The following is a 27,496-nucleotide window of genomic DNA, read 5'->3' as shown; positions in this document are numbered from 1 at the left end:
TAAACTGAGGGATGATGGAGGGAGGTGGGTAGGGGATGGGCTAGATGGGTGATGGGTATTAAGGAGGGCACTTCTTATGATGAGCACTGGGTGTTGTATGTAAGTGATGAATCACTGATTTCTACTCCTGAGACCAATATTGCACTGTGTGCTGACTGACTAGAATTTAAATAAAAATTTGAAGGGAAAGAAAAAATCTACACATTGCTTAGGACCTTTGGACAAATTTGCCTTAGGATAGGTGGTGGAAGAAAAAGAAGATTTACATACCATTTTTCCTGTGAATTCTAGGTGGGAACAAGCTTTGTTTATAAATGTGTATGCAATTAATGATCAACAGTTTTTATAAGATGGGAAACTTTCATTGTATCGCCTGGGAATTGAGCCCCTTTTTGAGCTTCTGTAATAGTCTATAAAGTGCAATAGGAAGCTGTGAAATTGAAAATGGTTTGATATTTACAAACTGATTGGCAGAAGGTTCATATTAACGCTGTTAGATGTTATTTGTTGGTACATTGTTGGAGTACATCCATAGGCAAATGGCAGACATTTAAAAGAAAAAGAGAGGTAGGAAAGAAGAGATTGGGGAATAGTTTTTAAGTAACTAGCAGCGTGGCATTGCTGTGGCATAGTAAAGGTGTAGTCACAGACCAATTTATTTTGGGGATGTAAGATTACTGGAAGGTAGAATAAATTAAAAACAGGAGGAAGATTAGATTTTCATTTTTATGGGCATGGTTATATTGTATTTAAAACATGTTGTCCTTAGTTTTTAGGAGTCTCAAGTTTATCTTACTGAATTTACATATTGACTACACTTAACCGTATTGCTGAATATGAAGTTCCTCCTAGTGTCCTTGACTGTGAAGAGGAAATTGTAACTTCTGTGTAATGGAGTACATAGTGTTTGTTTTTCCTTCTGTATATTTTTAAATGAAAATCCATCCCCTCTTTCTGACTTTCAATTTTCAACTCTGGAAATGAGAGATGAAGATTAAGAGATTAATGCCCTGGACTCTTAGTTGTAATTGGAAGAGAAGGTAAATTATAAAGCATTGGAAGAGAAGGTAAATTATAAAGCATTAGAAGAGAGAAAAAGGTGCTGAACACACTTTCACAAACTAATCTGTAATTGGAATAGGAAAAGTAATACGCTAGCAGATATGTATGATTATTGACCATAAACCTACCAAGCATACAAAATCCTACCTTTTCATAACCAGATAAAAATCAAATGCCTATACTTTCAGATACTAAAATAATTATTTTTAGTGTTTTCTTTATAACTTCTTTTGGAAGTAGATGTTCATGAATAGGTGTGATGGCCCCAGAAGTTTAGCTACCCAGGAAAAGATTATGGACTTAAGCAGAATATACATTCTTGAATGCTTGTAAATTTTTTATACTTAGGGATTGGTGTCAAAATATGAAAGAATAGATTTACATTAAATTAGTATTTAAACAAATATCTAAGGTGTCTTTCCAGTCACTATTTATTATATTAAATACTCATAGTTAATAAGATTATATATAAAAAGAACCAAGTAGTTGTTACATTCAAACCACTTTGTAGTACAGTTGATTTCGTTTTACTGCAGTAATCCATGTTTTATTTCCAATTTGTTGAATTTACTGAGAAGAATTTTTGTGGAGCAGGAACATTATTTAAGTAACATTATGACAGTGCATGCTAATTGGGTTTGTTTTTTGCTGTTTTTAGAATGGAAACAGTATAAAATTGGAACCTTTGATATAGGTTGTTAGATGAATTTGCCATTTTAGTGTTTAGATCTTTAAAATGTAAAATATCGGAGACAGAAGCTTAGTATCAGAGACTAGTAATTGTTTTTTTGCCATAGTAGTGTTAGATAAATTTCTTTATGTCAGTAGTTACCTTTAAGATAACCTAGTATCTCCAGATGAATTAAATCAATTCTTTACTGTCTATCCTTGGTACCTTAACTCTGTAGACTTAATGATTTTTTTTTTAAGATTTTATTTATTATTTATTAGAGAGAGAGAGCACGAGCCTGGTAAGCAGCAGAGGGAGAAGCAGACTCCCCACTGAGCAGGAAGCCTGACATGGGGTTTGATCCCGGGACTCCAGGATCATGACCTGAGACAAAAGCAGACGCTCAACCAGCTGAACCACCCAGGCGCCTCAGACTTAATGATTCTTATATCTAAATTTCATTATGCCTGCTTATTTTCAGAGGACATTTAAGAAGGGGAAATCATGGGGCAACTGGGGGGCTCACTTGGTTAAGTGTCCCACTCTTGGTTTTGGCTCAGGTCATGATCTCGGGGTCGTGAGATGGAGCACCACGTTGGGCTCCCTGCTCCGTGGGAAGTCTGCTTTCTCTCTCTCCCACCCCCTGCTTGTGCGTGCTCTCTTTTTCTTTCTCTCTCTCTCAAATAAATAAATCTTTAAAGTGTGTGTGTGAGGGAAATCACGAAAGTTTACCTTGAAAAAGTTGTATGTGTTTGTATGTGTATGAGCTAAAACTAATGAAGAAGGTATGAAAACAGTGTTGTAACAATCTTACTTCAAATTTCAGTTAGGAAGCTAACTAAATTGGGTGTTTTACTTTTCTTTCTTTGGAAAGGAAAATACAAGTCCAAACTTAAAGCATTTTTGAAAAGCAATGATTTTTTATTCATGCTTTCTCTGTAGTCTTGTTTCTGGGTTGGAGAATAGATAGCTGTATTTATTCCATCTTTCATGAGATGATTTTGTGATTTAAATTCCACATAATTTAATTATGAATAGTTTACTGAAATGGACTTTATTCAAAGTATTTATGCAGTGCTCTAGTGGATGGAATTAATGTTTTCCTTAGTCCACCAAGACATTTGAGTAGAAGTATTTTATTTTTGAGAATAATTGATATATTACAGTTTTCTCCTTCCTTTTCATAATTGATTTGAGAAACATCAAAGTATAAAGTGAGCAAGTATTTCACTTTCTTTTTACTTAAAAAGCAATTGCTTTCTTAATCTATGTTATAAATTGTGTTTTGATAGTAAATAAATGTGGGCTTGCAGATGTATCTCTGTAAACGCGTTCCTTCAAAATAACGAATATACTCAGTGTATATACTCCTCTGTCCACCTTCATTTTCTCCATTGATAAGGGATTTTTGTTTTAATGAAAGATTATATTTCTCTTGATCAGAGGTACTTTTTTGTTTTCCAAGATATTATTGCTTAAAAAATAAAGTGTTTACAGTATGTTTTTATTGGTGTTGAAAGAGACAGTGTCTTTCAATGAACCACTAAGAAATTTTTATTAAAGCTGAGAGATCAGCTAAATAATTTGTGCATGCTAGTGTTCTCTAAATACTTAAGAATTGTTTATATTTAGAATATATTTTTTAATCTGTATATACTGCTCTTTGACTTACATTGCAGTAAAATTTATTTTATTTTGTTTTCTTCATATAGATGATAGTCGAACTGCAAGCCAGTTGGATGAATTTCAGGAATGCTTGTCTAAGTTTACTCGATATAATTCAGTACGACCTTTGGCTACATTGTCATATGCTAGCGATCTCTATAATGGTTCCAGCATAGTCTCTAGGTAAGTATTGGGCAGCACTCTTTATATTTACTTTTGCAAGAGTATCTAGAATTTAATCTAGAATTTAACAAGCAGTTTCATTGTTCTAGTTAAGAGCCTGGAACACTACATCAAAAACTAATGATGTAATGTATGGTGATTAACATAACATAATAAAATAAAATTAAAAAAAAATAAGGAAATAAAAAAAAAAAGAGCCTGTGTTCTGAAGTCAGGTTGCTTGCCAATTTTTATTTCTGTGGTCTTGGTCAAGTTCCTGAATCTCTTTAGTCCTCAATGTCTTCATCTTTAAAATGGAATGATTAATAGTATTCACCTCTTAGGGTTGCAGTTTGTGTTCTTACAAAGATGTCTTTGTCTGGTTTTGGTGACAGGGTGTATATGCTCTTCTCATAAGGGCTCCCTCATCTTCAGTTTTCTAGAAGAGTTTGTGAAGAATTGGTATTATTTCTTCCTTATATATTTTGTAGAATTCTCCAGTGAAACTATCTTGGCCTTGAGTTTTCTTTGAGGGAAGAGTTTTAAATATAACTTAAACTTTTTTTTTTTAAAGATTTTATTTATTTGACAGAGAGAGACACAGCAAGAGAGGGAACACAAGCAGGGGGAGTGGGAGAGGGAGAAGCAGGCTTCCCGCTGAGCAGGGAACCTGATGCGGGGCTCGATCCCAGGACCCCGGGATCATGACCTGAGCTGAAGGCAGACACTTAATGACTGAGCCACCGAGACGCCCCTATAAATTAAATTTTTAAAAGAAGTGTAAGACTAATCGGTTATTGATTTTTTTTTCTTGATTGAACATTATTTTTAGTTTGTGTCTTTAAAAGAATTGCCCAGGGCGCTTGGGTGGCATAGTCAGTTAAACGTCTGCCTTCGGCTCAGGTCCTGATCCCAGGGTCCTGGGATCAAGCCCCCCATCGGGCTCCCTGATCGGTGGGGAGTCTGCTTCTCCCTTTCCCTCTGCCTGCTGCTCTGCCTACTTGTGTTCTCTCTTTCTCTCTGTCAAATAAATAAATAAAATCTTAAAAAAAAAAAAAAAGAATTTGCCCATTTCACCTAGGTTGTTGAATTTATTGGCATTCATGTGTTTGTAATATTCCTTTATTATCCTTTTATGTCTTTAGATTCTCTAATGATGTTCCCTTTCTCATTCCTGATATTGGAAACTTGTTTCCCTTTATTTTTTTTTTCCTTAATAGTCTGGTTTAGAAGTTTATCAATTTTATTTGTCTTTTCAAATAGCTCTTAGTTTATTGATATTCTATATTTTTCTGTTTCATTGATTTCTGCTCTTAACTTTATTATTTCTTTTTCTGCTTTCTTTAGATTTAATTTGCCTCTTTGTTGTTTCTTAAGGTAGAAACTAAAGTGATTGAGTTGAAAATTTGCTTCTGTAATATAATTTGTGCTTTAAATTTCTCTCCATGCCCTGAATTAGCTGCATCCCATGAATTTTTGATGTGGCATTTTTTCTTTTTTCCAAATTTTATTTTTATTGTGATAAAATACATGTAACAAAATACACTATCTTAACGAGTGTGCTGTTCAGTGGTATTTAATAAATACCTTCATAATATTGTGCAAGTGTCACTAGTATCCATTGTTTTAATACTTGACATCTTGTAAAACTGAAAATCAGTATCCGTTAAACAGTAACTCTTCATTCCCATCTTCCCCGAATCCTGGCAACCACCCTTCTACTTTATTTCTCTATTATTTTGACTACTCTGAGTAACTCATTTAAGTGAAATTATACAGTATTTGTTTTTTTGTGACTGGCTTATTTCACTTAGCAAAATGTTGTCAGTTTTTGTCCATGTTGTAGCATATATCAGAATTTTACTACGTTTTAAGGCTGAATTACACTCCATTGTATGTATGTATATGCCACATTTTGCTTATCTGTTTGTCTGTTGATGGACACATATGTTGCTTCCATGTTCTTTTTTTCTTTTTTCTTTTTTATTATGTTATGTTAATCACCATACATTACATCATTAGTTTTTGATGTAGTGTTCCATGATTCATTGTTTGCATATAACCCCAGTGCTCCATTCAGTATGTGCCCTCGTTAATACCCATCACCAGGCTAACCCATCCCCCCACTCCCTTCCCCTCTAGAGTCCTCAGTTTGCTTCCATGTTTTTTAACTGTTGTGAATAATACTGCTATGAACATGGGTGAATAGCTACCTCTTCAAGACCTTATTTTCAGTTCTTTTAGGTATATCCCCAGATATAGCATTGCTGGATTATATGGTAATTCTATTTCTAATTTTTTGAGGAGCTGCCATACTGTTTTCCACAGTGGCTGTGCCATTTTATAATCCCACCAGCAGTGCATAAGGCTTCCAGTTTCTCCGCATTCTTGTCAGCACTTGTTATTTTCTGTTTTTGATAGTCACCATCCTAACAGATGTGAGGTGTGGTAGCTCTTAGATTTGCTTTGCATTTCCCTAATGACTAGTGATGTTGTGCATTGTTTCCTGTGCTTATTGGCCATTTGTTTTATAGAAATTTCTATTGAAGTCTTTGCCCAGTTTTGAATTTTGTTGTTGTTGTGTTTCAGTAGTTCTCTATATATTCTGCATATTAATCTCTTATCAGATATGTACATATTTCCTCTAATTCTGTGGGTTGTCTTTTTTTTTTTTTTAAAGATTTTATTTATTTATTTGAGAGAGAGAATAAGATACAGTATGAGAGGGGGGAGGGTCAGAGGGAGAAGCAGACTCCCTGCTGAGCGGGGAGCCCGATGCGGGACTCGATCCTGGGACTCCAGGATCATGACCTGAGCCGAAGGCAGTCGATCAACCGACTGAGCCACCCAGGCGCCCCTGTGGGTTGTCTTTTTACATTGATACTGTCTATTGAGTCACAGAATTTTATAATTTACATGACATCTAATTTGTCTATTTTTCTTCTGTTGCCTGTGCTTTTGATGTCATATCCCAGAAATCATTATCAAATCCGAAGTCATGAAAAGAGTTTTGTAATTTTGTGTTTTAGATTTAACTTTCTGATCCATTTTGAGTTAATTTTTGTGTATGGTTTTAGGTAAGGGTCCAGCTTCATTCTTTTTTTTTATATGATTATGCAGTATCCCCAGCATCATTTCTTGAAAAACTCCGTTCCTTTTTGAATGGTATTGCCACTCTTGTCAAAGGTCATTTGACCATATATATATATATATGGAAGGGTTTATTTCTGTTTCTCCTCTCTGCTTCGTTGGGCTGTATAGCTATTTTTATGCCACTACCACGCTTTTTTTAAGAGAGAGAGCGAGAGAGTGAGGGCTGGGGGGCAGAGACGGAGGGAGAGAATCTTAAGTAGGTTCCACACCCATCATGGAGCCCAACGCCGGACTCTGATTTTGTGACCCTGAGATCATGACCTGAACCAAAATCAAGAGTCAGAGTCTTAACAGACTGAGCCACCCAGGTGCTCCAACATACTGTTTTATTATAGCTTTGTAATAAATTTTGAAATCAGGAAGTGTGAGTCCTTTAGCTCTGTTCTTTTTCAAGATTGTTTTTTCTATTTCTGCAGAAAATGTCATTGGGATTTTGACAGGGATTGCATTGAATCTCCAGATTGCTTTGGGTAATATTGACATCTTAACAATATTCAGTCTTCTGATCCATGGACATGAGATGTATCTCCATTTATTTCTGTCTTCTTTAATTTTTTTCAGCAATTTTTTGTAGTTTTCATTGCACACATCTTTCACTTTTGATTAATTCCTAAATATTTTTTTGATGCTGCTGTAAGTGGAGATGTTTTCATAATTTTATGACTATTCATTGTTATTGCATTGAAAATAGGATTTTCATTTTCATTCAGTTCAAGAAACTTAAGTTTCAAATTTGATTTTTTTTTTCGACTCACGGATTATTGAGACATATCTTAATAGTTTTCAGATATTGGGATTTTCTAGTTATCTTTTTGTTATTTTTATCTTCATTATCTTGATGACTATTCTTTAAAAATTTTTAATAAAAATTTCTAATACACATAAAAATAGAGAGAATGGAATAATAATCCCTCATATAGCCATATTCCAGATTCAGCATGATCCAGATTTTGCTATCCTTGCTTCTTTTATACTTTTCTTTTTTTAAAAAATATTTTATTTATTTATTTGACAGAGAGAGAGAGAGAGACAGCAAGAGAGGGAACACAAGCAGGGGGAGTGGAAGAGGGAGAAGCAGGCCTCCCGTGGAGCAGGGAGCCCGATGCAGGGCTCGATCCCTGGACCCTGGGACCATGACTGGAGCCAAAGGCAGATGCTTAACGACTAAGCCACCCAGGCGCCCCTTCTTTTATACTTTTCATTCTTTCTTTGCTTATGTATTTCTTTTTTAAGATTTTATTTATATATTTGAAAGAGAGAGAGAGACAGCGATAGAGCACAAGCGGGGAGGAGAGGGACACGCAGACTCCCCGCTGAGCACGGAGCCCTCAGTGGGGCTCAATTCCAGGACCCTGGGATCATGATCTGAGCTGAAAGCAGATGCTTAACTGACTGAGCCACCCAGGTGCCCCTGCTTAATATTTTGAGGCAAATTTCAGATGCTATGTCATTTCATCCTTATATCCTTAAGAATGTAAATACAAACATCGTAAAACCACAGGGCTGTATCATATGTAACACAATTACCAGTAATCCCTTGGTATCATCACATTGCTTGTTTATGTTCAGAATCTCCTAGATATAATTAAGAAACCGTAAAAAGATGTTTTCATGCAGATCAGGAATTTGGCAATTTTTAACTTGTCCAATAAAACCATACATTACTATGTATGGTTTTCCATTTGCATGATGAAGATTTTTATTAACATGTAAGAATATTTATCTTGGAATTTAAGCTAATAGCTAAAGAGACTTGCAGTAAACCTTTTATTGTATTCCAGCTGGTTTAGCTTAGTATGAGTAAGACAAGAATTCATGCATTCATTTTTTTTTTCTATGTGTTGGGTAATGTGAGTTTTCTTTATCAAGCACTGGAGTGATTAAAACTTGAAAATGCAGTACACTGTGGGGCTTATTTAACTAATTTAATGAGTGATTAAATTTATATAACAAAAATTAATTGACTCCTTAATGTGGGCTAGGCTAAGAGTACAATCATGAACAGGCCAGATATGATGGTTGGATTTAGGAAAGCTCTTAGTATTATTTCAGTGCCTTTATAGAGGCAATGTAAGAAAGTTATTGAAACACTTTAGCTTGGAGTAACAGTGTAACACTATTACTTAATTTTTTAAATTTTTTTTGAGAGAGAGCACCGTGTGCTTGTGCAGAAGTTGGGGGTGGTGAGGGGCAGAGGGAGAGAGAAAATCCCAAGCAGCCTCCACACCCAGGGAGGAGCCTGACATGGGGTTTGATCCCATGTCTTGATCCCAACCCTGAGATCATGACCTGAACTGAAAACAAGAGTTGGACGCTTAACTGACTGAGCCACCCAGGCACCCCTTAAATTCTTAACTAGTGTAGGAATGTATAATATATGGTTTTAAAAGCTTGAGAAATGTAGCTTGAATATGAAACAACACAAATAACAATGGAGGTTTATAATAATGATCTGATGTATATATTTACCTATAATTATGTGATTCTACTCCACTAAAATGTAATGTAGATTATAGTTCTATTGTAATATAGATTAATGTCCCTTATCATTGTAAATTAACCCTGCATTGTATTTTCTTTTCCATTAAAAAAATGAACAAAAATCCAAAAACAAAGTAAAAATTTCCATCTTAACTTTATATTACAAAAGCAGCATTTCTAGTTAGGAAATGTAGAATTGGTTATACATCTCTAGGATTCAAAAAAGAATAAGAGCCATTTTTTTTCATCATTTTTGAAAGCCATTTTAGCTTGATTTTATTTTATTTTATTATTTTTTTTTTTTTTAGAGAGAGAGAATGAGAGAGAGCACATGAGAGGGGGGAGGGTCAGAGGGAGAAGCAGACTCCCTGCCGAGCAGGGAGCCCGATGCGGGACTCGATCCAGGGACTCCAGGATCATGACCTGAGCCGAAGGCAGTCGCTTAACCAACTGAGCCACCCAGGCGCCCCCATTTTAGCTTGATTTTAATATAATCCTGGGCAGGTTTTTTTTCTTAATGCTATTCAGTGCCCCCCCCCCCCCCCCCGCCCCAAGTTTTGTTTGAATTCTAGTTGGTTAACACATAGTGTAATATTGTTTTCAGGAATATTAAGTCTTGATCATACAGAGACATTTATGTAAGAGCACTGTGTATTCTGAGGCAGAAGTTTACTGAAGACTTCAATAAGATTTCAGTTTGGGAATACCACTTAATGAAAGTGAGATTAGGGGCAACTGGGTAGTGCAGTTGGTTGGGCGTCAGACTCCCGCACCCTTTGGAGTCGGCTTGAGGCTATTGGTTCCCCCTCCCCACTCTCTTGCTTGCTCTTTCTCTGGAATAAATCTTTTTTTTTTTTTTTTGAGTGAGATTGGTTTTATTAAAATATTTTAATTAAAATTTTAAAAGATACCTTTAGTTGTTTCATCTTGCCATCTTAACATTGTTCTTTTATTGACATTGAACTAACATTTCTGAAAAAAAAATTTTAATTTTGAAGGTTTATAATATAAGACAGGATAGATGAAGACTAGTAGGTAGCAACAATGAAAATAGTATTCAGAGAGACTTAGCAAGTTTCACAGCCCTGGTGATTTTTTTGCTTTTCCTACTTTCTCATATTCACACACATCATTGATAATAAATTCACTTTAAAGGCTTTTAATTCCTCTCAAAATAGGAAATTTTGATGAAGAACTTCTTTTGGAAAAGAGATAAAGACATTAAAAATGACAAATGTTGAATTTGCATTATTTAATAATGTTGCAATATTTCATTACATTGTAGAAATTGTTCTTACTGTAAAATTGCATGAAATATATCTAGTGTTGGTAATTCACTGCATTGAGAATCTCACTAAGAGAAAAAGAAACTTGGTTTTAAAGTTTTCCTTTTGCAGGGTGCCTGGGTGGCTTAGTCGCTAAGTGTCTGCCTTTGGCTCAGGTCATGATCCCATGGTCTTGGGATCAAGCCCTGCATTGGGCTCCCTGCTCAGCGGGAGTCTGCTTCTCCCTCTCCCACTCCCCCTGCTTGTGTTCCCTCTCTCATTGTGTCTCTCTCTGTCAAATAAATAAATAAAATCTTCAGGAAAAAAAAAGTTTTCCTTTAGCATATGGATCGTGTTGGGTTATTTAATACCAACATACTTACAATTCCACAAGGTGGCAGCATTTGTTTACTTTGACAGTATCTCAACTATTAGTGGACTAGGTATGGAAATAAATGGCTTATGGAAATTAGTAGCTAATAGAGAAGTTCATGCTCATGAATACTAGATGGTCCTAGGTTAACAACAGCAAGTAATGGAAAGGATAGAAACTCATCTTACACATAACAATGATGTCACATTTTGCATATTTTCTTAAATACCTATTGGCCATCAGAGATGAATTTTTTGTAATTGTATTGTTTGAACTTACTGAATACTTAGCAGTAGCTGTTTCTTCAATTCCTGGTTTGAATTTTACATACGTAGGTTGTTATGGTTAAAATTGTTCTACATTCCATCTGTAGTTTAGAGGTTATATTAACATTTTTGCTCATGGTTTCTGAAATTTTTAAGTAGAATTGCAGCAGACATTAGTAAATTTATAAGAAGAAAATGGTTATGTATTGTGGCATTGCTGCTGCTAGATCAGTCGCTACATTGGTAATGTAGTGTTTGATTATTTGATTACTTTTAAGGATACTTTTGTAAGTACCTTACATGATACTGTAAGTATTCACTAACTCATTTAATCTTTATATCAAACCTGTGGAATAAGGCACTGTGGCCAATCCCATTGTACAGATGAAGAATTGTGGTAGAGAGAAATTATCTAACTTGTCCTAGTTCAACACAATGCTAGTGAATGATAGAATTAAGATTTGAACTGAGACACTGTGGCTTCTGAGTTCCGCTCTTCCGTTATTCCCTGCAGGACCTGTTGAAACACTATTTTTGAGACACCCAAAAGAATAAAAGGAATAAATTCTTTTGAGTTTCTTTCTTTCTTTTTTTTTAAAGATGTTATTTATCTTAAGTGGGGGAGGAGCAGAGGGAGTGGCAGAGAATCTCTAGCAGACTACCCGCTGAGCACAGAGCCTGAATGAGGCTTGATCCCATAACCCTGAGAACATGACCGGAGCTGAAATCAAGAGTCGGACACTCAACCAACTGAGCCACCCAGGCACACCTCTTTTGAGTGTGTGATACTTGGTATCCCTATTACTTTCTTGTCTGATTTGCCCTTAATAATGAGCATGTTTTTAATTTGATGTAGATATTCTATTAAAATGCCACTCTTGCCATAGCTTGAAACTATTCATGTTCAACATTTATTTTTGTAGTAGCCAGTTATAAGAATTGTTTTTCCTAAATTTCAATTTTTTTTTTAAAGATTTATTCATTTTTTTTTTTTTTAAAGATTTTATTTATTTATTTGAGAGAGAGAGAATGAGAGAGAGCGAGTACATGAGAGGGGGGAGGGTCAGAGTGAGAAGCAGACTCCCTGCCGAGCAGGGAGCCCGATGCGGGACTCGATCCAGGGACTCCAGGATCATGACCTGAGCCGAAGGCAGTCGCTTAACCAACTGAGCCACCCAGGCGCCCCAAAGATTTATTCATTTGACAGAGAGAGACACAGTGAGAGAGGGAACACAAGCAGGGGGAGTGGGAGAGGGAGAAGCAGGCCTCCCGCTGAGCAGGGAGCCTGATGCGGGGCTCGATCCCAGGACCCTGAGATCATGACCTGAGCCGAAGGCAGATGCTTAACGACTGAGCCATCCAGGCGCCCCTAAATTTCAATTTTTAATGACAGCCAGTACTGATTCTGTATTGTAGAGTGCTGTGACTTTTTAATTTGTATTTAAAAACATGTCCAGGTAATCAAATAATTTGTTTTTGAAGGAAAAATTATGACTTATTTTATTTTATTTTTTAAACAAGTTGTTTTGTTTGTTTTATTTTGTTTTAAGTAGGCTCCGTACTGGGCCCAAGCGTGGAGCCCATCTTAGGGCTCTAACTCAAGACCCTGAGTTCAAGCCCTGAGCTAAAATCGAGTCGTACACTTAACCCACTGAGCCACCCAGGCACCCCTATGACTCTTTTGGACTGCTAATGAACTTTTTCTTTTTTTCAGAAGATTTTTTGTTATCATCCTACAAGGTATTGGGCTATCTGGGATCAACGAGAAATGTCAGGATTTGGGAGTACAGAGAAAATAATTTGCTTCCAGAATTTTGCTCAGGCCTAATGTTTTATTTATTTTTATTTTTATTATTTTTTTTAGTTTTATTTTATTATGTTATGTTAATCACCTTACATTACATCATTATTTTTGATGTAGTGTTCCATGATTCATTGTTTGCATATAACACCCAGTGCTCCATTCAATATGTGCCCTCTTTAATACCCATCACCAGGCTAACCCATCCCCCCCACCCCCTCCCCTCTAGAACCCATAGTTTGTTTTTCAGAGTCCATAGTCTCTCATGGTTCGTCTCCCCCTCCAGTCTCCCCCCCTTCATTTTTCCCTTCCTACTATCTTTTTTTTTTTTTTAAACATATAATGTCTTATTTGTTTCAGAGGTACAGATCTGTGATTCATCATTCTTACAAAATTCACAGCGCTCACCATAGCACATACCCTCCCCAGTGTCTATCACCCAGCCACCCCATCCCTCCCACCCCCCACCACTCCAGCAACCCTCAGTTTGTTTCCTGAGATTAAGAATTCCTCATATCAGTGAGATCATATGATACATGTCTTTCTCTGATTGAATTATTTCGCTTAGCATAATACCTTCTGGTTCTATCCATGTCGTTGCAAATGGCAAGATTTCGTGTTTTTTTGTTTTTTTGTTTTTTTTTTTTTGATGGCTGCATAATATTCCATTGTATATATACACCACATCTTCTTTATCCATTCATCTATTGAGGGACAGCTTGTCTCTTTCCATAGTTTGGCTGTTGTGGACATTGCTGCTATAAACATCTGTGTGCATGTACCCCTTCGGATCCCTACATTTGTATCTTTGGGGTAAATACCCAGTAATGCAATTGCTGGGTTGTACGGTAGCTCTATTTTCAACTTTTTGAGGAACCTCCATACTGTTTTCCAGAGTGGATGCACCAGCTTGCATTCCCACTAACAGTGTAGGAGGGTTCACCTTTCTCCACATTCTTGCCAACATCTGTCATTTCCTGACTTGTTAATTTTAGCCATTCTGACTGGTGTGACATGATATCTCATTGAGGTTTTGATTTGGATTTCCCTGATGCGGAGTGATGTTGAGCACTTTTTCATGTGTCTTTTGGCCATTAGATGTCTTCTTTGGAAAAATGTCTGTTCATGTGTTCTGCCCATTTCTTGATTGGATCATTTGTTCTTTGGGTGTTGAATTTGATAAGTTCTTTATAGATTTTGGATACTAGCCCTTTATCTGACATGTCATTTGCAAATATCTTCTCCCATTCTGTCGGTTGTCTTTTGGTTTTGTTGACTGTTTCTTTTGCTGTGCAAAAGCTTTTTATCTTGATGAAGTCCCAATAGTTCATTTTTGCCCTTGCTTCCCTTGCCTTTGGCGATGTTTCTAGGAAGAAGTTGCTGCGGCTGAGGTCGAAGAGATTGCTGCCTGTGTTCTCCTCTAGGATTTTGATGGACTCCCGTCTCAAATTTAGGTCTTTCATCCATTTTGAATTTATTTTTGTGTGTGGTGTAAGGAAATGGTCCAGTTTCATTCTTCTGCATGTGGCTGTCCAATTTTCCCAACACCATTTGTTGAAGAGACTGTCTTTTTTCCATTGGACATTCTTTCCTGCTTTGTCGAAGATTAGTTGACCATAGAGCTGAGGTTGAGGGTCCATTTCTGGGCTCTCTATTCTGTTCCATTGATCTATGTGTCTGTTTTTGTGCCAGTACCATACTGTCTTGATGATGACAGCTTTGTAATAATGCTTGAAGTCTGGAATTTATGATGCCACCAGCTTTGCTTTTCTTTTTCAAGATTCCTCTGGCTATGCGGGTCTTTTCTGGTTCCATACAAATTTTAGGATTATTTGTTCCATTTCTTTGGAAAAAGTTGATGGTATTTTGATAGGGATTGCGTTAAATGTGTAGATTGCTCTAGGTAGCATTAACATCTTCACAATATTCGTTCTTCCCATCCATGAGCATGGAACGTTTTTCCATTTCTTTGTGTCTTCCTCAATTTCTTTCGTGAGTATTTTATAGTTTTCTGAGTACAGATTCTTTGCCTCTTTGGTTAGATTTATTCCTAGGTATCTTACGGTTTTGGGTGCAGTTGTAAATGGGATCGACTCCTTAATTTCTCTTTCTTCTGTCTTGTTGTTGACGTATAGGAATGCCACTGATTTCTGTGAATTGATTTTATATCCTGCCACTTTACTGAATTCCTGTATGAGTCCTAGCAGTTTGGGGGTGGTGTCTTTTGGGTTTTCCACATAAAGTATCGTATCATCTGCAAAGAGTGAGAGTTTGACTTCTTCTTTGCTGATTTGGATGCCTTTGATTTCTTTTTGTTTTCTGATTGCTGTGGCTAGGACTTCTAGTACTATGTTGAATAGCGGTGGTGAATAGTGGACATCCCTGCCACGTTCCTGACCTTAGGGGACAGCTCTCAGTTTTTCCCCATTGAGAATGATATTCGCTGTGGGTTTTTCATAGATGGCTTTTATGGTATTGAGGTATGTACCCTCTGTCCCTACACTCTGAAGAGTTTTAATCAAGAAGGATGCTGTACTTTGTCAAATGCTTTTTCTGCATCTGTTGAGAGGATCATATGGTTCTTGTTCTTCTTTTTTTTTTTTTAAAGATTTTATTTATTTATTTGAGAGAGAGAGAATGAGAGAGAGCACATGAGAGCGGGGAGGGTCAGAGGGAGAAGCAGACTCCCCGCCAAGCAGGGAGCCTGATGCCGGACTCGATCCAGGGACTCCAGGATCATGACCTGAGCCGAAGGCAGCCACCCAACCAACTGAGCCACCCAGGCGCCCTCTTGTTCTTCTTTTATTAATGTATTGTATCACATTGATTGATTTGCGGATGTTGAACCAACCTTACAGCCCAGGAATAAATCCCGCTTGGTTGTGGTGAATAATCCTTTTAATGTACTGTTGGATCCTATTGACTAGTATTTTGGTGAGAATTTTTGCATCCATGTTCATTAGGGGTATTGGTCTGTAATTGTCCTTTTTGATGGGGTCTTTGTCTGGTTTTGGGATCAAGGTAATGCTGGCCTCATAAAACGAGTTTGGAAGTTCTCCTTCCATTTCTATTTTTTGGAACAGTTTCAGAAGAATAGGTATTAATTCTTCTTTAAATGTTTGGTAGAATTCCCCTGGGGATCCTTCTGGCTCTGAGCTCTTGTTTGTTGGGAGATTTTTGATGACTGCTTCAATTTCCTTAGTGGTTATGGGTCTGTTCAGGTTTTCTATTTCTTCCTGGTTCAGTTTTGGTAGTTTATACATCTCTAGGAACACATCCATTTCTTCCAGATTATGTAATTTGCTGGCATAGAGTTGCTCATAATATGTTCTTATAATTGTTTGTATTTCTTTGGTGTTGGTTGTGATCTCTCCTCTTTCATTCATGATTTTATTTATTTGGGTCATTTCTCTTTTCTTTTTGATAAGTCTGGCCAGGGGTTTATCATTCTTATTAATTCTTTCAAAGAAGCAGCTCCTAGTTTTGTTGATCTGTTCTACTGTTCTTTTGGTTTCTGTTTCATTGATTTCTGCTCTGATCTTTAATTATTTCTCTTCTGCTGGGTTTAGGCTTTATTTGCTGCTTTCTCCAGCTCCTTTAGGTGTAGGGTTAGGTTGTGTATTTGAGATCTTTCTTGTTTCTTGAGAAAGGCTTGTATTGCTGTATACTTTCCTCTTAGGACCACCTTTGCTGCATCCCAAAGATTTTGAACAGTTGTGTTTTCATTTTCATTGGTTTCCATAAATTTTTTAAATTCTTCTTTAATTTTCTGGTTGACCCATTGATTCTTTAGTAGGATGCGCTTTAGCCTCCATGTATTTGAGTTCATTCCGACTTTCCTCTTGTGATTGAGTTCTAGTTTCAAAGCATTGTGGTCCGAAAATATGCAGGGAATGATCCCAATCTTTTGGTACCAGTTGAGACCTGATTTGTGACCTAGGATGTGATCTATTCTGGAGAATGTTCCATGGGCACTAGAGAAGAAAGTGTATTCTGTTGCTTTGGGATGGAATGTTCTGAATATGTCTGTGAAGTCCATTTGGTCCAGTGTGTCATTTAAAGTGTTTATTTTCTTGTTGATCTTTTGCTTAGATGATCTGTCCATTTCAGTGAGGGGGCTGTTAAAGTCCTCTACTATTATTGTATTGTTGTCAATGTGTTTCTTTGCTTTTGTTATTAATTGGCCTATATAATTGGCTGCTCCCATGTTAGGGGCATAGATATTTACAATTGTTAGATCTTCTTGTTGGTTAGACCCTTTAAGTATGATATAGTGTCCTTCCTCATCTCTTAATTACAGTCTTTGGTTTAAAATCTAATTTGTCTGATATAAGGATTGCCTCTCTAGCTTTCTTTTGGTGTCCATTAGCATGGTAAATGGTTTTCCACCCCCTCACTTTCAATCTGGGGGTGTCTTTGGGTCTAAAATGAGTCTCTTGCAGACAGCATATTGATGGGTCTTGTTTTTTAATCCAGGCTGATACCCTTTGTCTTTTGATTGGGGCATTTAGCCCATTTACATTCAGGGTAACTATTGAAAGATATGAATTTAGTGCCATTGTATTGCCTGTAAGGTGACTGTTACTGTATGGTGTCTCTGTTCCTTTCTGGTCTATGTTGCTTTTAGGCTCTCCCTTTGCTTAGACGACCCCTTACAATATTTCTTGTAAGGCTGGTTTCGTGTTTGCAAATTCCTTTAGTTTTTGTTTCTCCTGGAAGCTTTTGATCTCTCCTTCTATTTTCAATGGCAGCCTAGCTGGATATAGTATTCTTGGCTGCATATTTTTCTCATTTAGTGCTCTGAATATATCATGCCAGTCCTTTCTGGCCTGTCAGGTCTCTGTGGATAGGTCTGTTGCCAGTCTAATGTTTCTACCACTGTAGGTTACATATCTCTTCTCCTGAGCTGCTTTCAGGATTTTCTCTTTGTCTCTGAGACTTGTAAGTTTTACTATTAGATGTCGGGGTATTGACCTATTTTTATTGATTTTGAAGGGGGGTTCTCTGTGCCCCCTGGATTTTGATGCCTCTTTTCTTCCCCAAATTAGTGAAGTTCCCTGCTGTAATTTGCTCCAATATACCTTCTGCCCACCTCTCTTTTTCTTCTTCTTCTTATTCTAATATTGTTTCATCTTATGGTATCCCTTATCTCTCGAATTCTGCCCTCATGATCCAGTAGTTGTTTATCTCTCTTTTTCTCAGCTTCTTTATTTTCCATCATTTGGTCTTCTATATCACTAATTCTGTCTTCTGCCTCATTTATCCTAGCAGTTAGAACCTCCATTTTTGATTGCACCTCATTAATAGCCTTTTTGATTTCGACTTGGTTAGATTCTAGTTCTTTTATTTCTCCAGAAAGGGTTTCTCTAATATCTTCCATGCTTTTTTCAAGCCCAGCTAGTATCTTTAAAATCATCATTCTGATCTCTAGTTCCGAGATCTTACTAATGTCCATATTGATTAGGTCCCTGGCAGTCGGTATTGCCTCTTGTTTTTTTTTGAGGTGAGTTTTTCTGTCTTGTCATTTTGTCCAGAGGAGAACATATGAATGAGAGAAGAAAATGCTAACAGGGTAACAACGACCCCAGAAAAATATACACTAAATAAATCAGAAGAGACCTTCCAGAAAGTGGTCGCTTTTCTGTTCAGAGAGTTGCTGCTTTTCTTTTCTTCGATCTCCTGTTGAGTTCATAGGTGTTCAGAATGGTTTGATACGTATCTAGCTGAATTCCTGGTACCAGACGAAATTTAGGTCTCCTACTCCTCCGCCATCTTGCTCCTCCCCCCAGTCCTAATGTTTTAAAGCAGTAATTTTAAATACTGTGTTCTAAACTTGAAGTTTCCTCAGGAAAGAGGTCTTATATATCTTACTTACTCCTGACTCCCCATTTCTGGCAAATGATAGGTGCTTAATAGGTGCTTTATTTGTTTAATGAATGGAAAACTCATTTGCCAGCTCTGGGAGGCTCTGGAGGGCTCTAGTAATTGTCCAGCTCAACCTGCTTTTATATATTTGCTTGCTGATAAGTGTTCCTTTGAAGAAAGTATCCCTAGGCTAAAAAGGAAGTTTGTAATTCACCAATGATACATGACAGAAAAATAAAGTAGTGTTAACAACTTAAAATAGAGAAGTCTAGGATTGTCAGCAAACGTTGATGAGTTTCCTACTTCTATAACAATTGAAAATACAGGTTAAAAGTGAGATACAAATAGTCCAAGTTTACATATTAGAAGCTGCTACATCCTTTCCTTCCCTCATAGCCTCTACCCTAAAATTTTTCTGTTGTCATTTCCTCCTTTTTATGTTTACTTTTGCCCTTGCTTAGACTGAGGCTTGTCAGTAGTACAGAGTGAAACCATAAACTCAAATCATTTTACACTTCTTAACTAAAAAGTGTTAATTGGGTTAGCATTTAAGATTTTAGCAGACTAGTAAAAGTTTTTCACTAATGAGAACATAAAGATGCCTACAATAAATGTTCAGAATTAAAATATTGCCTTTTATGATAAAATTCCTATTTTTTGTTAACCTAATGACTCTCTTCAAGTAATCAAAGTATAAAAAGAATTAGAATGATTCTGTTTGGTATCCAAGAGATAAAATAGGACTAATGGCTGGAAGTTACATTTTAACGCTAATATAAGGAAGATCTTTGTAGTCAGCAATGTACAGAAGTAGAATAGGCTTTATTAGGAGACAGTTGCCATATGTTCTTAGGACTTTAAAATTAAGCTGTACTTTTTTTTTTAATACAGACAATCCCTTCCTGCAATCCTGAGGTCAGTTATATATTTACGTATATTTGTCTAGAATATTTATTTAATTTTAAAAATTTATTTACTTGAGAGAGAGAAAGAAAGAACACAGAGGGAGAGTGAGAGGGAGAAGCAGATGCGGGGCTTGATCCCAAGGAGCCTGAGATCATGACCTGAGCTGATGGCAGACACTTAACCAGTTGAGCCACCCAGGTGCCCCTTATTTTTGTTTTAATTTTTAAAAATTGTATCTATTCATACTGTAAGTGCTGATTGTACCGCTAAAAGTAATGTACAGATTAGTGTAGCGACAAAATCTATAAGCCAATATATAGAAAAAAGCATTGTAAGTGCTGTGAAAATATCTACTGGCTACAGTACGGACAGTGGGTTTGAGATAAGGAATAGTAGAAGTAGGGAGATCAGATATATAAGTAGTTTTGAATTGTCCTGGCAACACATGATGATGGCCTGTGGTCTATACTAGGAAGAAGTCAGTAGAGCTTGGACAAAGAAGTATTTAGGACATATTTAGGGACTAGGGTAGACAAAACCTGATGATTGATGGATAATAGTCCTTGAAGGAGAGGAAGATAATTTCCAGGTTTTTGGTTTGAGTAACTGGGCAGAAAAATGTGGTGGTTTTTTTTTTTTTTAATTTAAATTCAATTAATTAACATATAGTGTATTATTAGTGTCAGAGGTAGAGTTCACTGATTCCTCAGTCTTACATAACACCCAGTGCTCATTACATCCTGTGCCCTCCTTAATGTCCATCACCCAGTTACCGCCCCCCGCAACCCTCAGTTTGTTTTCTGTGATGAAGAGTGTCTTATGGTTTGTCTCCCTCTCTGATTTCATCTTTTTAAAAAAAATTTTTATTGTTATGTTAATCACCATACATTACATCATTAGTTTTTGATGTCTGATTTCATCTTGTTTTATTTTTCCCTCGCTTCCCCTATGCTCCTCTGTTTTGTTTCTTAAATTCCACATGAGTGAAATCATAGGATAATTTTCTCTCTGACATATTTTGCTTAGCATAATACCTTCTAGTTCCATCCACATTTTTGCAAATGGCAAGATTTCATTTTTTTTTGATGGATGAGTAATATTCCATTGTATATACCACATCTCCTTTATCCATTCATCTCCTGATGGACATCTTGGCTCTTTCCACAGTTTGGCTATTGTGGACATTACTGCTATAAACATTGGAGGTGCAGGTGGCCCTTGGGATCACTACATTTGTGTCTTTGATGTAAATACCTAGTAGTGCAATTGCTGGGTTGTAGGGTAGCTCTATTTTCAACTTTTTGAGGAACCTTCATACCGTTTTCCAGGTGGCTGCACCAGCTTGCATTCCCACCAACAGTGTGAGAGGGTTCCCCTTTCTCTGCATACCCGTTAATATCTTTCGTTTCCTGACTTGTTAATTTTAGCCATTATGACCAGTGTGAGGTGGTGTCTCATTATGGTTTTGATTTGTATTTCCCTGATGCCGAGTGATGTGGAGCAGTTTTTCATTTGTCTGTTAACCATTTGTGTGTTTTCTTTGATGAAATGATGTTCATGTCTTCTGCCCATTTTTTGATTGGATTATTTGTTCTTTGGGTGTTGAGTTTGATAAGTTCTGTATAGATTTTGGACCCTAGTCCTTTATCTGTTAAGATAAGAAAAATGTGGTGGTATTTTCAGAGATAGAGATACTGGAGGAAGAGCAAGTTTGAGGACGATGAGGTTCATGAGAGATAACCAAGTAGATATTTTGCATAGGCTTGCTAGGTGCACAGAGAAGAAATTTGTACCATTGATAATGGGCACCGTGGTTGTAGATTGATAGAGCGCCAACATTTAATGATCCAGGTACGTGAAGAGGAACCAGTAAATCTGACTGAGGCGGTTTTTAGATAAAAATGAAAACCAGGAAAGTATATTGTCCTACAACCCAGGAAATGGGACATAATCTGCAGGGTTAGATATTGGGCAGGATTGGATCCAAAGCAAAGTGAGACTTTTTGCTTTGATTAGAAGGGGTAATAAGAGGGAAGAAGAGAATTGTTGCAAAGGCAGGCATGTTTGTAGTGTTAAGTATAGGGAGATAAAAGGACCTTTTCTCCAAGAATATTTGCTTTCACCATGTGTCATTGCTGAGTGACGGCTAGAAAGGGTGGTTGGTGTTTATGTGTGAGTGCAGAAGAAAGAGATACTAGATGATAAGATTCATGGACCATGAAATTTAAACTGAATAATGAAGTAGATAAAGTTAGGGGAGGCCTTAGAAAGAGGCAAAAATTGGTGAATCACCTGTATGGAGGTGAAGAATGAAGGGTTGTAGGAATAGTGGGCAAGTGAGGGGGAGTTTTGTGGAGACTGTGGTCAGAGAGGTATTGCATCTTTGGCCCAGAATATTTTTCCATATTTGTACTTGCAGCATTGGGTAGTTTACCTGATATCTAATGGGCACACATGTTTGTTGACTTAACTGGAGAATAAGTTAAAATGCAAGGTAGAAAATAAGTAATAAATGCTTGTGGGGATCGGATGAAATGCTGAAGGAGTTGACTAAAAGGGGGAGTTCACTTTAGGCAATGACTTTGAGGTTCTTAGGGGTATTTGAAATGGTGTTTTCGAGGTTTTTCTTCTGCATTTCTATAGATTATTCTCTCTGTAGTTGATTCTTAAGATAGAAAGTGACATATATATTTTTTCTAATTCTTCACTGTGTTCACAACTATGTCTTTTTAATTTCTTGCAGAAGTTTGTAGTGGAAGTAGTAATTGTTGTTGAAGGCTGCGTTATTCTTGTACTTGGTTACATTAAAGGAGAAAATAATGCTCATTTTTCACCTTTTATGGATAAAATATATGGAGAGGAAATAAGGAAATATAATTATTTACACATATCAAATTATACAGATTTCCTATATAGGAGAAGTCCTTTGCAAATTTTTACAATAAAACTACTAATTTGCAATAGGTGAAAGAAGACCAATTTTGAGGTTTTTTTTTTTTTTTTTTACGTATAGTTGACACACAATGTTATATAATTTTAGGTATCCAACATAGTGATTTGACAATTCTATGTATTATGCTTTGCTTACCACAAATGTAGCTATCATCTGTCACCATAGAATGCTAGTATTGTACCACTGACTGTATTCTGTGTGCTGTACCTTTCATCTCTGTGACATATTCATTTCATAACTGGAATCCAGTACCTCCCACACCCATTCCCCATCCCATCAGTTTGTTCTCTGTGTTTATGTCTCTGCTTTTTTGTTTCTGTTTTATTTTTTAGCTTCTACATGTAAGTGAAATCACATGGTATTTGTGTTTCTCTCTCTCTCTCTTTTTTTTTTTAAAGTAGGTTCCATGCCCAGTGTGGAGCCCATCATGGGGCTTGAACTCAGGACCCTGAGATTGAGACCTGAGCAGAAATCAAGAGTCAGACACTTAACTGACTTTGCCACCCAGGCACCACTGTCTTTCTCTGTCTTATTTCAGTTAGCATAATACACTCTAGGTCCATCCATGTTTTTGCAAATGGCAAGATCTCATTCTTTTCTTATGGCTAATATTCCATGTAATATACCACATCTGGGGCGCCTGGGTGGCTCAGTCAGTTAAGCCTCTGCCTTAGGCTCAGGTCATAATCCCAGGGTCCTGGGTTGAGCCCTGAATCGGGCTTCCTGCTCAGCGGGAAGGCTGCTTCTCCCTCTACCTTCCCCTGCACTCGTGCTCTCTCTTTCTCTTTCTGTCAAGTAAATAAAATCTTTAAAAAAAAAAATTAATATATCATATCTTTATCCATTCATCTGTGGATAGACACTTGGGTTGCTTCCATATCTTGGCTATTGTAAATAAAGCTGCAGTAAACATAAGTATATATATATCTTTTCAAATTAGTGTTTTCGTTTTCTTTGGGTACATACCCAGTAGTGGAATTACTGGATTGTATGATATTTCTGTTTTTACTTTTTTTGAGGAATTGCCATACAGTTTTCTGCAGTGGCTGCACCAGTTTGTATTTGTACCAGTCATGCATGAGGGTTCCTTTTCTCCATATCTTCACCAACATTTCTTATTTCTTATGTTTTTGATTCTAGCTAATCTGACAGGTGTTAAGTAGTATCGTAGTTTTGATTTGCATTTCCCTGATGATTAGTGATGTTGAGCATTTTTTTTTTTTTTAAAGATTTTATTTATTTATTTGTGAGAGAGAGAATGAGAGAGAGCACATGAGAGGGGGGAGGGTCAGAGGGAGAAGCAGACTCCTTGCTGAGCAGGGAGCCCAATGCGGGACTCGATCCAGGGACTCCGGGATCATGACCTGAGCCGAAGGCAGTCGCTTAACCAACTGAGCCACCCAGGCGCCCTGTTGAGCATTTTTTCATGTGTATTTTGGCCATCTGTATATCTTTGAAAAAAAGTCTATGTCCTCTGCCTATTTTTAATCGGATCATTTGGGTTTTTTTCATGCTAAGTTGTATAAGTTCATACATTTTGGATATTAAGCTCTTACTGAAAATATCATTTGCAACTATCTTCTCCCATTCAGTAGATTGCCTTTTTGTTTTCTTGATGGTTTCCTTCTCTGGGCAAAAGTTTTTTATTTTGGTGTAGTCCTAATAGTTTATTTTTGCTTTTGTTTCCCTTGCCTGAGGAGCTCTATCTAGAAAGATGTTGCTAAGGTCATTGTCAAAGAGATTACTGCCTGTGTTTTTCTTCTAGGAGTTTTATGATTTCAGGTCTCACATGTAGATCTTTAATCTATTTAGAGTTTATTCTTGTTTATGGTGTGAGAAAGTGGTTCAGTTTCATTCTTTTCCATGTAGGTGTCCAATTTTCCTAGCACCATTTGTAAAGAAGGTCAGTTTGAATGAGTTAAGTCTCATGTAGTTTTTTTTTTTTTTAAGATTTTATTCATTTATTTGAGAGAGAAAGTGTGAGAGAGAAAGCACAAGAAGGGGGAGGGTCAGAGGGAGAAGCGGACTCCCCACCGAGCAGGAAGCCCGATGTGGGACTCCATCCTCGGACTCCAGGATCATGACCTGAGCTGAAGGCAGACACTTAACCAACTGAGGTACCCAGGCTCCCCAAAGTCTCATGTAGTTTAAAAAAATAATTTTATTTCTTGCAGCTATCTAACCTAATTAGAAATAGTTTCAATTGAATCCTATTTAAATGAGTTGAAATGAGAACTTACTTGAATTATTCTAGCATTTTGTGTGGTACATTGTAGGTACATTTACTTAGTGACATTTACTTACAGTTTGGAGGGCTTACTAAAACAGATTTCTGGGCCCTGCTCCAGGAGTTTCTTATTCACTAGTCTGTGCTAGGGCCAAGAATTAGCATTTCTAACACATTGCCAGGTACTAATGCTGTTGCTTGTCTGAGACCACACTTTGAGAATACTGTCTTGGGTTAAGAGCTTTAAAAAAGAAGAAATTTACTTCTAATAGGAAATATTTATAATTTTAATTCTTTAGTAAAAGACCATAATTATTTATATTTTATAGTTTATGAATTAAAATAGGTAAAAAACCCATTTATTTTATAGAGTTTTCTAATAAATAAGCTTTTACAGTATGCTATGAACAGGTTGCATATGTACCAAGATATTTATTCCTTCTGTTCTTGGTTCAGTTGGGTGGGGTTGGGTTGGAGAACCAGCTCATAACCAACTATCCTCAGGACAGAGGGATTAACCGTGTATTTAGCTTATTTGCTTTGTCCACTTCACGGTGATAGGGAAACTCTAGCATAAAGAACTTAGGACAAATAAAGTATCTTGGTTTCTCTCAAAGTTGTTTTAGTCATTTTTGGTGAAAGAATTATGTAGTGAAAATTGAGATTGAGCTCTTTAATATATAAAGTATTGATAGTTCATGCTGATAATTAACCTGTAAAGCTGAGTTCCTAAAAGGAAGCCTGCTCTTCTGCTGGAGAACCATCTCACTTTGCCATAGAAGTAAGCCATTGGGCTGCCAGTTGGTAGGGCACAAATTTGGGGGGATTGAAAGGGATGTTTTGAACCTTTTAAAATTTAGAAAATATGTCCTTTGATTTAATGTGTTTCTTACACTATTGACTACGTTAAGATTATGTAGGGGAGGAAAAACCCTTTTCCTTCTACCCTTCTAAGTTTTTGATTGGGACCCCACAACAGAGAGATTAACAAGAGAAAAACAGAAGTTAATAATATATACGTTTCTTATATACACTGGAGAAACCTAGGAAAATGTGTAACTCAAAGAACTGTCTTAGAACCCTGACTTATGTCAGATCTTTAACAAAGAACAATAAATATGTAGAGAAATGAAAGGATAATGAAAAGCAGTTTTAGATTTCCAAGAATAGCAAACTATGGGAACGTAAATATACTGGAAGAAACTAATGGAGTGAGGGTTGTTTGCAGATTTCTCTCATGTTATCTCTGGGCTTATATCCTGCTTTTAAGTAGTAAAAGGGGGAGGGTAGAGAGTGCTTTTCCTGCATTTGCTGCTTAATTGCTTTTAGCTCAAAATAGTTTTTGTGTCAAAGAGGCATATTTTGGGGTGACGTATTATGGTTTCCTTCAGATCAAAGGCAGTCTCTGTGTATTTTGTCACTGGTGTGGGTTTAGTAGTACTTCACTTTACTGCCACGTAGAAATAACTGTGATATCAGTATACATAAAACTGAATCTGGTAAAGGATGTTTTATAATATAAACACTTGGCAGATACCATCATTTGCCCCAGCTGTGGTAAGTTCCCTGTATGTTGCCTCCATCAGACATTTTCATACATTTAAAACTTTTTGGGTAAGATAGGATGTTGCTGTAAGAGCTAGTGTCCACATGTATCATTTCAATTTTTTCCCCTTTGAGTTACTTTATCTCTAGCTACTCTTCACAGCAGAGTTTTGTATTATGCTAACACTTCATCTGTACAGAACTTAACCTGGCAATCTCATCTAACTGAAACACAATCAGTAATCAGGGCTTAAATGAAAAATAAAAAGGCTTTAGAACAAAATAAATGCCACTAAATTAATGGCTAAAGCTCAAATATTAGCAAATGGCCATTTTCTTGAATTATTTCAGGCGTAGTGAGTTATTTTATATACAGTTCCTGTAATCTTAGTTTTATCTGGTTTGTGTCTCTTCAAAGTGTAAAAGGAAGAGAGATTGCAATAGATAGGTTAAAGAAGTGATAGCTACTAGCTAGACAAAGCGGAAGAAATGATGAAGCTGCACATTGGAGCTAAAAAGCAGTTTGGATCCATTTAATAATGAGTTCAAGTGGTTTGGCATATCTTAATAGACACTGAGATCATTGAGATGTCATAGAGTATGGTAACTAATGTTGGCAAGGCTATTCACATTATTATGCTCAGTATGTTCTTATAAAGGTAGTAAAGAATATGTTACATTTGACAGATTATACTCATAGGGGATCAAAAGTTGGTTCCAAAATTCACTTAACATTTATTATCACTCACTGTGTCTTAGAGCAGTAGACAGGTATGTGCAGAAAATGCTGTTGTATATGTTATTCTGTAGAAATAATTTTAAATATATTAATATCATCATTGGTATAGATGTAATGTGAAAAATATTCCTATTTCTTTATAATTATTTTGAAGGTTTTTGGTACTTGTGTGTTTCAAACTTTGCATTGGTTTTATTTATATAAAAGGAAACATTGTAAATGAGAAAAATACTGGCTTTTTGCCTAGTACAGAAATTGGCAAACTGTGGTCCATTGGGGTCAGATTTGGCCCATCACTTAGTTTTGAGTGACCCATGAGCTAAGAATGATTTTTATCTTTTTAATTGGTTGAAAAAATCAAAA

At 36.6% G+C, this 27,496-nt stretch overlaps 1 protein-coding gene across 7 annotated transcripts in view; it reads left to right on the top strand.

The window, feature by feature from the left end:
• COP1 (COP1 E3 ubiquitin ligase) overlaps positions 1 to 27,496 on the top strand; it is a 264,311-nt gene that overhangs the window by 102,627 nt on the left and 134,188 nt on the right. For all 7 annotated transcript variants that reach the window (XM_078078001.1, XM_036117242.2, XM_078078000.1 and 4 more), the window contains one exon: positions 3,445 to 3,580. In XM_078078001.1, the coding sequence (XP_077934127.1) occupies positions 3,445 to 3,580 (136 nt within the window). The remainder of the gene's footprint in view (positions 1 to 3,444; positions 3,581 to 27,496) is intronic.

The sequence above is a fragment of the Halichoerus grypus genome, chromosome 7 (genome assembly GCF_964656455.1).
Source record: "Halichoerus grypus chromosome 7, mHalGry1.hap1.1, whole genome shotgun sequence".
Lineage (NCBI taxonomy): Eukaryota > Metazoa > Chordata > Mammalia > Carnivora > Phocidae > Halichoerus > Halichoerus grypus.
This window is presented reverse-complemented; position numbering and strand designations above follow the sequence as displayed.